Below are 15,823 nucleotides of genomic sequence, written 5' to 3'. Positions count from 1 at the left end.
GAAATAGGATAGGGCATATTCTGTCCTTTCTCAGATGTTTACCAGGAAAAAGAAACAGAGGAGCCCGGCAGGCTACAGTCCATAGGGTCACAAAGAGTCAGACACGACTGAAGCAACTTAGCACGCATGCAAAGGGCTATTTGCAATGAGAATGACTAATACACGATTTTCAGGAACACTGGAGAAAACAAAATCCGTTCTCTGTTGAAATGACCTGTATTTAGGAAGACAGACACTGGTACCACTGAAATTCCCCTCATTCATTTATTATTCTGCCTGCACTACCCTGACTGCAGCAATAGCTGCTTATCCTCACTGCAGATGTAACTGTTTACACTTTGTGACTTGAGTAAAGCTGTCTCTAGAGAACTGGGTCACTCTGAAATGGTCTTACTAAGAGGCAACCTGCTCACTGAATGAGTCCATGATAGGGAAAAGGTTGGGCTTCCCTGGTAGCTCAGTGGTAAAGAATCTTTCTGCAATGCAGGAGACGCAGGAGATGCGGGTTTGATCTCTGGGTCAGGAACACCCACTGGAGGGCATGGCAACCCACTCCAGTATTCTTGGCTAGAGAAATCCCACAGACAGAGGAGCCTGGCGGGGTACAGCCTATGGGGTTGCAAAGAGTCGGACATGACTGAGCATGCATGCACAGGAAAGAGGTTGCTTGCAGTCATTATTCAGAAACTACCCACCAGTCTGAATGCTACAGTCATTTTACCTGGTGAATACGTAACCGATAACATTGTCTGTGCCCAGTTATTTTTCGACTAGGATGGAGATCCTGTCATATCTGATTTCTCATTTACAACTGGGACATAGTAGAATAAATATTTCTTAGGCATGTAAAACAGTACAGGAAAGGAAGCAGCTGTCTGAGTCCCTCCTTCTGGTTGCCAATCTGGGGAGTAAAAATATTGCTGTTGTCATCACTTCTGTTCCTGTACTTGTTGTTTAGGATGTGGCTAGGAGCGGATGGTTTGAGTGGTTTACCATGAAGACAGGCAGGGAGAGAGAAAAAGACAAGTCTGGGCAAGGGGAAGAGGGTCAGTGCCGAAATGCTGGTCTTCCTGCCCCAGCTGTTGAGCTCAGAGTGCTCTCTGAGCCTAACTGTGGGCTGTCCTGGAGCCCAGGATCTTTATTTCAACCTCGTGGTACTATTAACATACAACATGAAATGGATTGACAGGGAGAAAATTAAGAGAAAAATATGATCTCAACTGAACAGATGGGACAATAGTACCAATAAGCTAAATAAAATCAGCATGAAAAATGTGTCTATCATTTATCTCAGACAAGTTGTTCCACCCATTAGTGCTCAGTGCCTCAGTCGTGTGCGACTCTTTGTGACCCCACGGACTGCAGCCCACCAGGCTCCACTGCTCTTCCCAGGTAAGAACACTGGAGTGGGTTGCCATTTCCTCCTCCAGGGGATCTTCCCGACCCAGGGATCGATCCTGCGTCTCTTGCAACTCCTGCATTGCCGGGTGGGTTCTTTAAAACTTCACCACCAGGGGAGCCCAGAGACTAAATCCTGTCGAAGTGTGGTAGCTCATTAGACTGAGAAACCAAGAGCCCCAGAGCAGCAACACAGATGGCTGGCATCTCTGGGCTGGCAAGGGCTATATTACAGTCTCTCTCTTATTTCAGAGAAGGGTCCTAAACGAAATAATCTGGAGAAACATTCTTGCACTTAGTAAGTACTGTTACCATCGATTATTTTCACGACAAAAATAATACATGTTTTCTCCCAAACTATTTTGCTAAGACAGTAATAACAACGATGGAAAAGGCTAAAAATTCTGGGCATGAAAAGGAAGCTATTCTCCCTTAATACTCACATTTGTTTTAATCTTTGGCAGTGAGATCAGAATGAAACTTTTAAAAAGCAGATGATCCATACATTCTTCTGAGCTCAAGTTTTACAGATACAGAGAACATTTTAGGAAATCTAGGACGAAAATCCTATTAATATTCATCCCTGTTCTGCAGATTATAGATGGGATCTGTGATTCATTAAATTCCCTCCTTTTTAAAAAAAAACACACAAATGCCACCATGACTTAGTTCACAGGCGTGAACTGATTCAACAGGGGACACCAACATGATATGATAGTAAAGGGACAGGCTGGACACAGAGAGATGTCCCATGTTACAAGACACACACATTACTCTTTAGTTCCAGAAAAAAAAAGAACCTCTGCCTTGAGTGGTTCAAGCTAGAGGGACAGAAAAACCAAATGAGAAAAGCATTTATCTTGGCAGCATATTAGAAAATTATATTCCAGAAGATGTTCACACTTCCTTTCATATTATACATAAAGAAAGGAGATATTCTGCCAAAACTCAAAAACCCATTTAAGGTCTTTCTTATAAATTCAGGTAAAGAACAGTAGTGTCCAAGAGAACTATAAAATAAGCCATATATGTAATTGAAAATTTTCTAGTGGCCACATTAAAAAAAGGTGAAATAAGTTTTTAACATTTAAACCAATATGTCCAAAATATTATCATTTAAAATGTAATCAATATAAAAATTAAGATATTTTATTTTTTCATAAGTCTTCAAAGTATGAACCATATTTTAAATTCACAGCACATAACAAAGTCAGCCAAGTACATTTCAAGTGCCCAATAATTCTATGTGGCTTGCTGGAACCACACTGAGCAGCTGTTCTTACTATTGAGCTTTCGTTTCCATTACATTAATGATGATAGATATTTGCACTAGAGCTTTTTCAGTGAAAAGTCTGCTGACAGTGAAGTTTATGATTATAGAACCCAAAGGATGTATATTACAAGAGTGTGGACTGCTGTTTTAATAAAAAAAAAAAAAAAAGGTCTAAATCTTTGTGCCATTCATTGTAAACAGTACCAAGTTTTCAGTTACTATGCTTTCAAATGCCAGAGTCCTTGGCCCATGAAAAACTGCCCCCTGATTAGCAGGAACCTCAGAAGGCAATGGTACCCCACTCTAGTACTTTTGCCTGGAAAATCCCATGGACGGAGAAGCCTGGTAGGCTGCAGTCCATGGGGTCGCTAAGAGTCGGACGCGACTGAGCGACTTCCCTTTCATGCACTGGAGAAGGAAATGGCAACCCACTCCGGTGTTCTTGCCTTGCGGGGAGCCTGGTGGGCTGCTGTCTGTGGAGTCATACAGAGTTGGACACGACAGAAGCGACTTAGCAGCAACAGCAGAAGACTACACTGTAGTTTCTTGTTCTTATACCTGCCAACCAGATATGAAAACATTCACATCACTTTGCTGACAAAGGTCTATACAGTCAAAGCCATGGTTTTTCCAGTAGTCATGTATAGATGTGAGAGTTGGACCATAAAGAAGGCTGAGTACAAAAGAATTGATACTTTTGAATTGTACTGGGGAAGACTCTTGAGAGTCCTTTGGACTGCAAAGAAATCCAACCAGTCAATCCTAAAGGAAATTGACCCTGAATATTCATTGGAAGGATTGATGCTGAAGTTCCGTAACTTTGGCCACCTGATGTGAAGAGCTGATTCACTGGAGAAGACCCCTATGCTGGGTTAAGATTGAGCAGCGGAGCAGGGGACGACAGAGAATGAGATGGTTGGATGGCATCATTGACACAATGGACAAATGAGCGAACTCCGGGAGACAGTGAAGGACAGGGAAACCAGGCTTGCTGCAGTCCATGGAGTCACAGACTTGGACATGACTTAGTGACTGAACAACAACAGTCACAACATACTGGGTTTCTTCACATGATGGTGATATTCCATTCAGTTTAAGAATTATTTATGAGAATAGGTTCAATACAATCTCCTTCAACTCAAAAAAATTATTCTGGTGGAGAACGGGTGAAGGAGAAAAGAATAGCTTTATTCCTTTGCCGGGCAAAGGGGGTCTTAACAGGCTAATGCCCTCAAAACTGTGTGCCCTACAAAAAAATTATTTTTTAAATATCCTTTTAAGTATAACATCATTTTGGCCTATTGCTGTAAGCCTATTCTATAGTGACATACAAAGGAATTGTGCATAAACAAACATGCAGTCTACATAAAGATTTCCTTTTGGTTTTATTCTGCAGCAGGAAAATAAATCACATTAATTTCCTACCAAATAACTGGAATTGATGAGCCTTAAAATTACCTCAAAGAAAGAACACTTTGAGAGCATAGTTTGTGTGTGTGTCTGTGTGCTCACTTGTTAAGTAGTGTCCAACTCTTTGCGACCCATTAGACTGTAGCCCGTCGGGGTCCTCTGTCCATGGGATTTTCTAGGCAAGAATGCAGGAGTGGGTAACCATTTCCTCCTCCAGGACATACAGAGGTTTCCAAAGTACATCTTCTCTAGGCTGAGATGCTGAGGAGGTGAAAATTAGCACATAACACATAATTTACACATTTATTTCCCTCAAATAGAATAAAGTTTCACATGCTTTTTTCATAATTTTGGAAATAATTTCAGAAGAATTTTAACTCTAAATATGGTTTCTACTTTATTAAACATTTACCAATAAAACTAGAAAGAACTTTCAAAATTTAATTAAAAAAAAAACACACAATAGAAAAAATGGTAGAAGACCTAAGAGGGATTTCCAGGAAGAAGAAATAGGAATTCTCATAGTAAAACATATTTGTCGTGTTAGTAATCAAATAAATGAAACCACAAGATACCATTTTACACTCCTCAGCTTGGCAAAATGTTGAGTCTGATGATCGTAAACCCTGGTGAGATCGAGAGCACCAGAAATTCTAGAATCCCAGTAGGATTGTCAGTAGGTACCATTACTTTGGAAAACAACTTAGCCTTGTCTATTTAGGTTAACGATGTGCCTTATAGCACGTGTGATATAGCAATTCCATTCAAGGTTTACATCTACTTGTGTATGTGCCCCAGAAATCACCAGAAGAATGTTCATAGCAACATTTCCTTTTTCTATTTCAAAGAAAGGTGTGTTTCCATATGGAGAAGGGAAAAACTGTGATATATTTATACAGTGAACTAATACTTAGCAGTGAAAATAAACAAGCTAGGGTACTTGCTTCAAGATGATTATGCCCAAAAGCAGTGAACATAAAAACGAAGGCGACAGAAGAATACAGTTTAATTCCATTCATTCAAGATATGTACATTTAGGTATCTGCTAAGTCACTTCAGTCGTGTCTGACTCTGTGCGACCCCATAGATGGCAGCCCACCAGGCTCCTCCGTCCATGGGATTCTCCAGGCAAGAGTACTGGAGTGGGGTGCCATTGCCTTCTCCGTTTAGGTATCTACACAATGGTAAAACAATAAAGGACAGAAAGGTTACGATCAACACAGCGTTCAGGATGGTCTCCCACTATTAAATGGGGACAGGGTAGGGTCAGGGAAGGCCACATGGTGCCACAAAGGGACGGCAGGAAGCTGCTGGCAGACACTACTGGGTGTGTATATTTTTCTTTATGTGGCAGCGTATGTATCACATACGTGTGTGTCTGTGCACGTGCATGCTGATTCCACTGCAGGTATGAGACAATTTAAAAAACCAGAATGGTTCAAACATACAAAGAAAAAGATTATATACCACGTTTCAGATGAACCATCACCCAGAACACTGAACTTACCTGTCTCTCAAATCACCACCCGCTGTCCTTGCTGTGACTGCTTCTCTGTTTCTCTCTTCCTGGAGGCCTGAGACTATCGTCCTGCTCAGACAGTCCCCCTCATGTTCTAGGGGCGCAACACATACTGATTAACTGGGTGACCAAACTAACCTGGCCCGCACTGCCAGAAAACTACCAAGTTGGAAAATCTGGGTTACAAGTAGGCGGGGATTTACTTGGCTTCCCTGGTTTCACAATTTAGCACTTTTCTGGAAACTGACAGCCTGTACTCTTTATCTCCTCCTTCGCCTCCCTCGTCTTGGTGTCTAAGGTTAGAAACAGTTCAGGGATGTGCTTAACTTCAGACACTGCCTTCAGAAATATCTTCTGCCTTCAGAAGTGGCTGCAGCAAACGGAGCCCTGCTACTACAGGTTGCGGCTACACTACTTTTTCTTTTTTTTTTTTTTGCACAGAATTAGGGAAGCGATGGAGAAGGAATGGCAACCCACTCCAGTGTTCTTGCCTAGAAAATCCCTGGACAGAGGAGCCTGGCGGGCTACAGTCCATAGGGTTGCAAGAGTCAGACATGACTTAGTGACTAAACCAACCAAGGGAAGAGAATCCACAGCCCAGCGCTTCAGTGTACTCAGGAAACCACTGTCAGGCATTTGAACCAAGCAAGGGATGAGTGATTTAACGCCATTCTTGGTCCTGGTCACTGAGATGATTCTGCAGTCACCTCCAACACACACACACACACACAGATGATTCTGCAGTCACCTCCAATTACACACACACACACACACACACACACTGAGATGATTCTGCAGTCACCTCCAATACACACACACACACAGATGACTCTGTAGTCACCTCCAATTACACACGCACACACTGAGATGATTCTGTAGTCACCTCCAATACACACACAGATGATTCTGCAGTCACCTCCAATACACACACACACACATGTGTAACTGTCTCTTTGAGTGCTCAATGAGCCATATGCATTTTTACAACTAATCTATAGCTTTCAGGTATGGAGTTGAGCAGCCCAATTAAGTAGGAAGATTCAAACAAACACAAAAGTAAAATCAGGAAAGGTCTAAGACATGGTAGGGAACAAACACTCCACTTCCAGACTGTGGGTTTTCGGGAATTTATTCCTCTTTAATGCTGAATATAAAATCTGACATTTCACCAATGCCTTTAGAAACAAATGCATACAAATTGAAATCTAAAAACAATAATTTTGCAGATCAAAGTGGGTCTTGACACTTTAGAAAAGATATTAAATGAAAAGCATCTGTAGAAAAAGCAAAACCCTATATAGCAGAATCAAATTTAAAAAAAAAACAAAACAGCAAGAGGCTTTGGTACCCTTCAACAACAGAGGACAAATAAGTTTAGTTCATTATTAAATTCATGTAATATAAAAACATCTACGTGGGAGTACTGGATAAATCTATAAAACAGAAACAAATCTAAAATATATTAGAGCCTGAGAGGAAAAAAAAAATCTTCCTTTTCTCCTCTTTGATTTTAACAGAATGCCAGAATCTGGAAAAACAAGTACTTCCCCAAATAAATTTTCTTCTGGTCTGCATATACCTAGCAGGATGGCACTCTGTATTGTGTCTAATTTTAAAAAGGCATAATCTGATTTTTTAGCAGCACATATCCTTTGTTCCAACAAGCCTGCTATAGGAAAGAAAAAGTCTGTCTTGAAATGCTCCTGATATAATATCTATGTCTACAATTCCCATCCACTTCTTTCCTAGGTGATTATCCAGATCTAAAGGCAGCTAGTTAAAGAAGGGATGAAGAAAATCATTACGTGTTTGGAATTTAGCTGGTAAAACAACACAAGTAAGGGCATGATATTATCTGAACACAGTGTGGCTCAGGTAAGCCCAGACAGCAATACCCTCTGGACTTCGCGGAGCCTGGATACCATGGGAAATACCACCCAATGCACTTCTAAGCTCACTCATTACAAGCACAATACCAGCTCAAGCTGGTCTCTCCTATTTCTTTGCTGATCAAAAAAAAAAAGTACAAGTGAAGGTAGATGGTGTGTAACTGTAATAATAATAATTTAGCTCTCCTATTCATCTAGTCTGCTTAGGAGAATCTACTACAATCAGAGTAATTCAAAAGTTTTGAGACAAACAAGTCTGAGTAGCTTTCTTGGTATTGGCAAGTATTGTATTGATCCTATGACCCCAGAATTTAACTCCCAAAGATTCAATCTTACCAAGTTGCTTCTTGGTATTCACTGGCAAGAGCAGACAAAACGTAAGTTAGATCACAGTAACATTAATGTTTTAAACTATCGTATCTTAAAAAGAAATACTAAGTCTTATCAGACTTTAACACAATACCCAGTTCAAAAACAATTTCCTGGATAGTCCCTGGGATTTATCAAGTGGAATGTGACCTGGATTGTACCTAATGCCAACTAAGCAGTCATACTCATGATTTCACAGCAACTTTCCTTGGAGAGAAAACTGTGGATTAAGTGTCTGTTCCAGTCAAGTAGGAATCAGTTGAATGCTTTCCTTCTGGTTATAGCCCTGGACTGCAAACCTCAGGCTGGGGATGTCAGCTTTAGCATTCAACAAGTTCTTTAGAAGAGTCCACATTTAGCAAGTTGGAGGGAGAGAAAACACAGGTGACAGGAACTCAATTCTTTTGTTCTTTTCCTTTCATACAAACTTCCTGCTCAGAATCCAAAGGGCAAGTCCACCATCAGGATGCTGAGAATAGCAGAATATCTTACACAGTCCTCTAAGAGTTTATCCTATGCAAGACTATTCCCAGGTTTGGCAACTAAAAACTCTTAAGAAATGTGAGCAGGGACAAGGATGCAGTAAAAGGAGCCTCTGCCTTAATGAAGTAGACAGGTTCAGTATTTATCTGCATCCACTTCAAAGGGAACAGAGACTTCACATGCCATGTACTATCCAGAGTGAATCTCTGACAGCCTCTTTCTTGTACGTACTTTGTTCTGAAAAATCACTAGTGCTCATACATGGAATAAGAACATGTATCTACATTACTCTGAAAATCTGGGACTGTGCACTGGCCAGAAATATGAGTTGGCAGAGTGAGAGGACCAATGAAAAGTAACACAGGAAAAAAAAAATTAAAATGTATAGCAATATTAGTTATTTTTTTAATATGCCTCATCAAGGGTTCCCAAAATACATCTAACCAAGATCTTCCTTTCTCAAAAAATATAATCCTTTCACAAAATATATAAGCAGCTACTAGTTAGGGGAGCTGCATTCAAAAATATATGTGCACTTATGCATACTAAGTTGCTAGAGCTGAAATGCTTTCAGATATGAGTCAGATAATATCCCCTATAAATTTACTATCTAATCAGTGCACCTCTTGAAATATACCTTTTATGCAATCTTATGTATTAAGTGAGACTTGCCCCTTGCAAGAGATAAAGAAACATGTATTTTTCAAAATAGCAATTCTTCTCATCCCAATAACTCGGTTCTGATCATATACTATAATCAACTATGATTTCTGGACACATCAGGAGGATCTTGGAGGATTTATAGGGGTAATAATTTCCATCACCAAAAGGAGGCTAGAGCACCTAACTTTTTCTACAGTTATGACAAAGCACTGGAATATTTGTGATTCTGCAGCAAAGACCTTCAGCCCTTTGTCAACCAACATTGCTATTTTTCTTTCTGATCAAAATATTCTAAAAGCCTGGCAGACTAATTTCAAGGATATCACCTAGGTAGTTAGAAGAGAAGCAGGTTTGAGCAATCCTGGCATCAACGACAAACCAGGGCAGACCCAGTATTTTCTCTCTGATGGTGCCACCCGCTTATCACTCAGTCATTCAGGAAGCACACCTGGAGCAGGTGACAGCTCCTCCGGGTAAAGTGAGGCAACTGCAGGTAATTTTGAAAATAAGAAAAAAACCCACCACAGTCCTGATTTGGTTTAAAGCGATCATGCAATCCCATTAGACCCAAGTCTTCCCCAAACACCTTTTCCATGGCAAGCAAAGTTACTGAAAACGCATGTGGCTTCTGTCACAGTGATGCATTAGGTAAGCAGGTGTGCGCCGAGTACCAGAGGGGACTCTGAAATGCATCTCCATCTCTTCCACTTGTCTTCGCTAAGATTCTGCCTATTAAAAAAAAAAAAAAAAAAGCTAGTTATTGCATTACATGGACAAGAAAATTCACCCTGGCAAGTGATCTATATTACTTATTCATTTATTTATTGGCCGCACCATGCAGCATGTGGGATCTTAGTTCCCCGACCAGGGGTTGAACCCCCACCCCCTGCACTGGGAGCATGGAGTCTTAACCACTGGACCCTGGCAGTGATATTTGAAACATCAGGGAACAGAGAGGTTGGGAATCACAATAATCACCCTCATGTGATGCTGCTGCTGCTGCTAAGTCACTTCAGTCGTGTCCGACTCTGTGTGACCCCATAGACGGCAGCCCACCAGGCTCCCCCGTCCCTGGGATTCTCCAGGCAAGAACACTGGAGTGGGTTGCCATTGCCTTCTCCAATGCATGAAAGTGAAAGGTGAAAGTGAAGTCGCTCAGTCGTGTCCGACTCCTAGCGACCCCATGGACTGCAGCCCACCAGGCCCCTCCATCCATGGGATTTTCCAGGCAAGAACACTGGAGTGGGTTGCCATTGCCTTCTCCCCTCATGTAATAGGTAAGAGCGAATCCTAGGTTTCAGGATCAGAGCCCAGATGTAAGTCACACCCACCTGACCTGCCAAGTAGAAAAGGAGAAAGGAAGCCACCTGTTTCCAACACTGATGAAATGCCTCTTGCACCTGGGTGAGTGGGGTGGGGGCAGTTACCTCACTCAGGGGCCCCGCAGAGGGTAACCCAAGGGGAACACTACCACACCTATTGGTAAACAGCTGTGAGGGCTCCAGGCCCTCAAGAGCCACCATGATCCAACAGCTGGATGGCTGACCCCTGGTGTGGGCGGGGGCTGGGAGCTCTGAGAGGAGCCCCCTATTGGTTCAGTGCTCAGGGTTTACTGGTGGCTACACGTTTTCAATATCAGCCCTGAATGGGGTGATCCGAAAGCAGAAACTTCCATTTCAGGCTCTGTTTTGAGTCTATTATGAGAATGAGGCTGATGATTTCCTTTGACAGTTATTCATGAAAAGGTCTTTTTCTCGTAGGTAGGTACCACAGTGAGCTCCAGACATCCAGAAAGGAGGGTGTGCCTCTGCTCCCCGACTCCCAACCAGGGTTTGTACAATTCAAGGAATAGAGAAATGTGGGAAATCAGTATTTTAAGTATCAGCAACTCACTTGAATTCTTTAAAAATGTACATGCAGCAGAGTGTTAGTAGCTACAAGGATGTTTCTGGGTACTACTAAGAATGCAAAAAGTTGGAAGCAAACTTGGTGTTCAATGTATTCATTATTATGCAGGGCACATTGGCTCTGGATGTGTCTGTCCTGCATGGACGTTTTTTCTTTAATATAATTAAATTTTATTCTGAAGCATGACTATATATCATCCCATTATACACACACACACACACACACACACACACACATTATATGGGATGGTGGCCCTGCAGGCCACCGTTCTGTGACCTTCTACCATCCTGTGTCCCATCCACTCTGAACTCTGGCCAGTGTCTACACCTGGGTGCTGAATGTTCTTTTCCTATTGAGCTTCTCTCCCCTCACTGTTGCACAGAGCAATCAGATGCTAATGCAGTCTTTATGTCCCCTGGTGGGCTAGCTCTGTCTTTTATGTGCTTGTGCTGCAGAGCGCGTAGGAAAGAAGACGGGAAAGGAGGCTCCATCGTATAGTATATTACATCCATGAAGGCTCCATCTAGGCCTTAAGAGTGTAGACTGTATAATGAATTACTCCCAAGGTACAAAACAAATAGAGATTCCCAGGTGGTCGGTAGTAAACAATCCGCCTGCCAATGCAGGAGACATGGGTTTGATCCTGGGTCGGGAAGATCCCCTGGAGGAGAAAATGGCAACCCACTCCAGTATTCTTGCCAGAAAAATCCCAAGGGCAGCAGCCTGGAGGGCTACAGTCCTTGGGATGGCAGAGAGGGACATGACTGAGCACAAAATAAATAACTAGAAAGGGGGGAGATGCTGATTTGCTCTAAAAGATACTTGCACTTCTCCTCTATGGGACTGACGTATGAGCTGCTATTAACGCTTGAGGCCTTGAATGGTTCGTGAGAGCAGCAGGTACACTGCATCACAGCCCTCTGCCTGGGCTCCATGGGCCCCTGCTCACATTATGATTCACTCGGGAGTCTGAAAACGGGGATCGGAATGGGTGGGGATGCCCGGAGCCCTCACTGCTGATGGGATGGTCTCCTGAAATCCAGCAAACCTCAGTGGCATCAAAACCAACCTTGGGACTTCCCTAGTGGTCCGGTGGGTAAGACGCCATGCTCCCAGTGCAGGGGGCACGGGTTTGATCCCTGGTTAGGAACAGAGATCCCACATGCGGAGCAGCCAAAAATAAATAAATGAACTCTATGCCTGTGGTGATAGTTACACAGCCCTGTAAATATACCAAAAATCGCTGAATTGTAAAAACAAGGGAAATGTACGGTATGTAAATTATAAATCCATTAAAACATTTAAAACATAAGACCAACTTTAATCCCAGGACCACAAGTTATGGGAGAATGCATATTTTACAGATCATAGGTTTCCTAAAAACTTTCTAAGAGAATATAAAGATTTTCAAAGAGTAAAAAAAAAGTCAGCCCACAGAATCTCAAAGGAATCTACATCTTAGGGGAAAATGAGAACAAAGATGGCAAGCACACAGTATTTTTCAAAGATGTTTGCACAGACACTGTCCACTGGATTTATGCATCCATTAGACTGCTCTTATCCCAGTTTTTTCCAGTTCTTTGAAGATAAATCTGGATTGTTTAATATCTTTATATGAAACACGTTATAAAAATACTTTCATTTTCCCAAGTATTCCAATGTTCCATCTTTATAAAAATAGCTTTAAGACCCTTTAAATATTTTATGTGTGGGTTTTGCCTCTGTTTAAAACATGTGCACAGAAACCACCCACCACCATCTGTGGACTCACTGATGTATAACAAAGCACAATTTCACACTGGCGAGGAGCTACAGGTCCTGGGGTGTAATTTGTATTATTGATAGTCTCTGCCTTCCTCCCACAGGTGCTCCAGAAATGGTACAGATCCCGGGTGGCCTCAAAAGACCTATTACTTATAGACATCAAAGTTTCCCAGTAATGCTGTTTCATTTCAACTCAGTGTTAAAAATAGATGCTTTAGAATTCAGTCTCAATTTGAAATACAGTCAAAACCTCCATTGCCATGTACATAAAGACTGCAAGGAAATACATCAAAAATGTTTATGTGGTCTTCTCTGGTGACTTTTTACTTTCTATTTTATACATTTTGCATTTTCCCAATTTTTAAAAATGAGTCTAGGCTATTTTCATAATCAGAAAAAAAAAGTACTTTCTGAAGGGGAAATAACACTAAAAATATTACCTTATTTAACAAAGAAATGGTATTTTTTATTTTGAAAATGAATTTATGTGCTTTACAAAGTTACAATAATATATATTATCTATAGTTCTAAATATTAGAAAAGGTTGAGGCTTTTACATTTTCTAAAAGACATCTGACACAATAAAGTGGCTTCAAAAACACTTGGACTAGTTTAGGAATTATTCTTTGTTCAAGGCTGACCATTTGTTATTGCAAATCATGCCCCTTCCAATGTAAATGACTTAAATAGGAGAAGACCTTAAAAGCATGGCTTTGATTGTTTTTCAAAAAAGGTAAAGTAATGTGAGCTTGCACTTTAAAGTAAGAAGCACCTATGATTTTTTGCTACCTTAAATTTTTCTTGAAAGAAGGAAGTCCAAATTATGAATAAATTGAATTTTAAATAAAGATAAATTCTAATATACAGCAACAGTTAAAAGTGAGAAAGAAAGAAAAAAAAATGGCATCTTTATGTGGCTTTACCCTGGGCAGTCCTAACTGTGCACCTGAGAAAGCGAAAGCTGAAAACCTGGAAGACTAGCTCTACACTCCTTTTACCTCAATCCCTGAGAACAACTCAAGACACGTTTTAAACCAAGAAAAGATTAACCTACCTTTGACGCCAACTGTGATTTCAGGCCTAAGAATGAAAAGACTGTGTTGCTCTCCTTGGATTCAAAGAAACTGTCATAATCCTAGAAAAAGGAGAAGGAGAAAATAAACAAAAGCAAACAACCATCTTTGTACTTGGTGCTTTTGACAAAGTCTTTATGTCAATAAAAAATGTACCGCTGTTCCATCCAGGCTAGGGAAAAGCTACATAAATCTACTGGATTTGCTCTGTTTGAGTCTCAACATGTGAGCGTGATGATGAAGGCAACACATTTTTAATCCAAAGCCTGTGACAGGAATTAAAATGTAAACCATCAACAACAGAAAGGAAGTCAGAACATGCTCACTCGCGTGTCAAACTAACATTTATTTGTTTGTGTGGAGTCACTCTGACCCAAGATTTTTACTTAAGCATTTCAATCTGGAAGGCAGCCTCCCAATTCCACTCTTGATATTTTGCTATGTAGGGCTTAAAAAAAAATCACTGTGTAAACAGAAAGTTGTAAAGGTTTCCATGTGTCAATGTGCGTGCTTCTATTCTGCTTTTGAAGTTTCTCCACATTCTTCGAGACTATGTCTTCAGGGAGAGAAAAAAAAGAAAGAAGTAAAACCTCAAGGAGGAAATATTCTAACATTTATCTTTGCCTCAGACACAGAATCACTTTTCTCTTCCTACTTTCGAGAGAGAAGCCATGAAGGGGTTCTGGCCAATGTTTTCATCACTTGTTTTCTTTTCCAAAGTCTGCCTGTATAATACTACACAGTTGCTGAGCTGATGTGAAGGTTGGGGATGGGGGGGTGGGTCTTAAAATCTGACATAAGTCCCCTGGGTCACTTTATGCAGAGGATAAACGTTGCAAGCAGACAATGATCAGCATGAGTGGTAGGCATTTGCTTTGGGTTCGGTGTCTTATCATCAGACACCGAACATCATTCAAAGGTTATTTCATAATTTTTAATGGGAGAAGTTTTGGCAAAATTATTAATTTAATTTTTGGTTATGCTGGGTCTTCACTGCTGTACACGGGCTTCTTCCTCTAGTAGCAGTGTGCGAGGGCTCCTCTTCGTCGCGGCGCACAGCTTTCTCATTGCAGCAGCTTCTCTCGTTGCAGTGCACAGGCTCTAGGTCGCTTGGATTTCAGTAGCTGTGGCGCATGCGCTTAGCTGCTCCACGCCATGTGGAATCTTCCGGGAATGGAGAGGGAACTCGTCCCCCCACCTCCCCTGTCCCATCCCCAGCCCACCCCACCCCCCACCCCATTCCCACATTGGCGAGGAGGGTTCTTAACCACTGGACCACCAGGGAAGTCCAGCATATTATTTAATACCCACCACCAGGTTAGAAACTGGCTCAGAGCAAATAATTATGGTATCCAAGGTTGACAGCTGATGCGTAAGAGGACTGAGATTTGGGCCCAAGTTTCATTGGTGTTGAAATCAATGCTTTTTGTATTCTATGATGCTTCTTGCCCAAGAGGAAACCAGGTATGGGCACCCTGTACATGAGTCACTGAGCCCTAATGAAGCCGCTGCTGAGCTGGGTCAGTGGCATTACAAATACTTTTGAAACCTGTCTAGGAATCTAAATGAGAGTCGATGACTCAGAGTGGAGATCTGCTTCTTGCAAAGCAGGCCTCGGTGGATGAAAAATCTTTTAATGATTTGCCTTTGCGTCGAGACTCTGTCTGTCATCCAAGTGTTTTAGTAAGTTGAGTCTCGTCTGGCTTGAAGGCAGCTTGATTTTTTGTGCCCAGTCATCCCAGCCCCAGGGATGCATGCACAGCTCCTTCTGTAGATCTTGGAGCAATCACTCCTGCTGTCATTTCAGATCAGCCCTGAGGCTAGTCACCCCAAAGAGCGGCCTTCCCTGACCATGCCAAGAAGGAGAAACACCTCTAAAGAAGGAGACTTCAGCAAATACTTCCTTGGAAAATGGGAGTTTTAAGCTGAATTTTTTTAGAATGAACAGAATTAGATAAGTGAGGGGTTGGGATAGGAGCCTTTGGGACAGGAAATAACAACAAGGAAGAGCAAAGCTGGCAGATATGACTGGGATCAGCATGTGCCAGACTTGAGAAAGCAAGAGAAAGATTTT

At 41.6% G+C, this 15,823-nt stretch overlaps 1 protein-coding gene across 1 annotated transcript in view; it reads right to left on the bottom strand.

The window, feature by feature from the left end:
• Positions 1 to 6,711: 6,711 nt before the first annotated feature.
• Positions 6,712 to 15,823, bottom strand: part of SH3BGRL2 (SH3 domain binding glutamate rich protein like 2) — a 93,306-nt gene continuing 84,194 nt past the window's right edge. Inside the window, exons 4-5 of the mRNA XM_070796610.1 lie at positions 13,731 to 13,811; positions 6,712 to 9,733 (exon numbers count right to left, since the gene is read on the bottom strand). Coding sequence (XP_070652711.1) covers positions 9,722 to 9,733; positions 13,731 to 13,811 — 93 coding nt within the window. The 3' untranslated portion in view covers positions 6,712 to 9,721. The remainder of the gene's footprint in view (positions 9,734 to 13,730; positions 13,812 to 15,823) is intronic.

Source organism: Bos indicus, chromosome 9 (assembly GCF_029378745.1).
Source record: "Bos indicus isolate NIAB-ARS_2022 breed Sahiwal x Tharparkar chromosome 9, NIAB-ARS_B.indTharparkar_mat_pri_1.0, whole genome shotgun sequence".
NCBI lineage: Eukaryota > Metazoa > Chordata > Mammalia > Artiodactyla > Bovidae > Bos > Bos indicus.
This window is presented reverse-complemented; position numbering and strand designations above follow the sequence as displayed.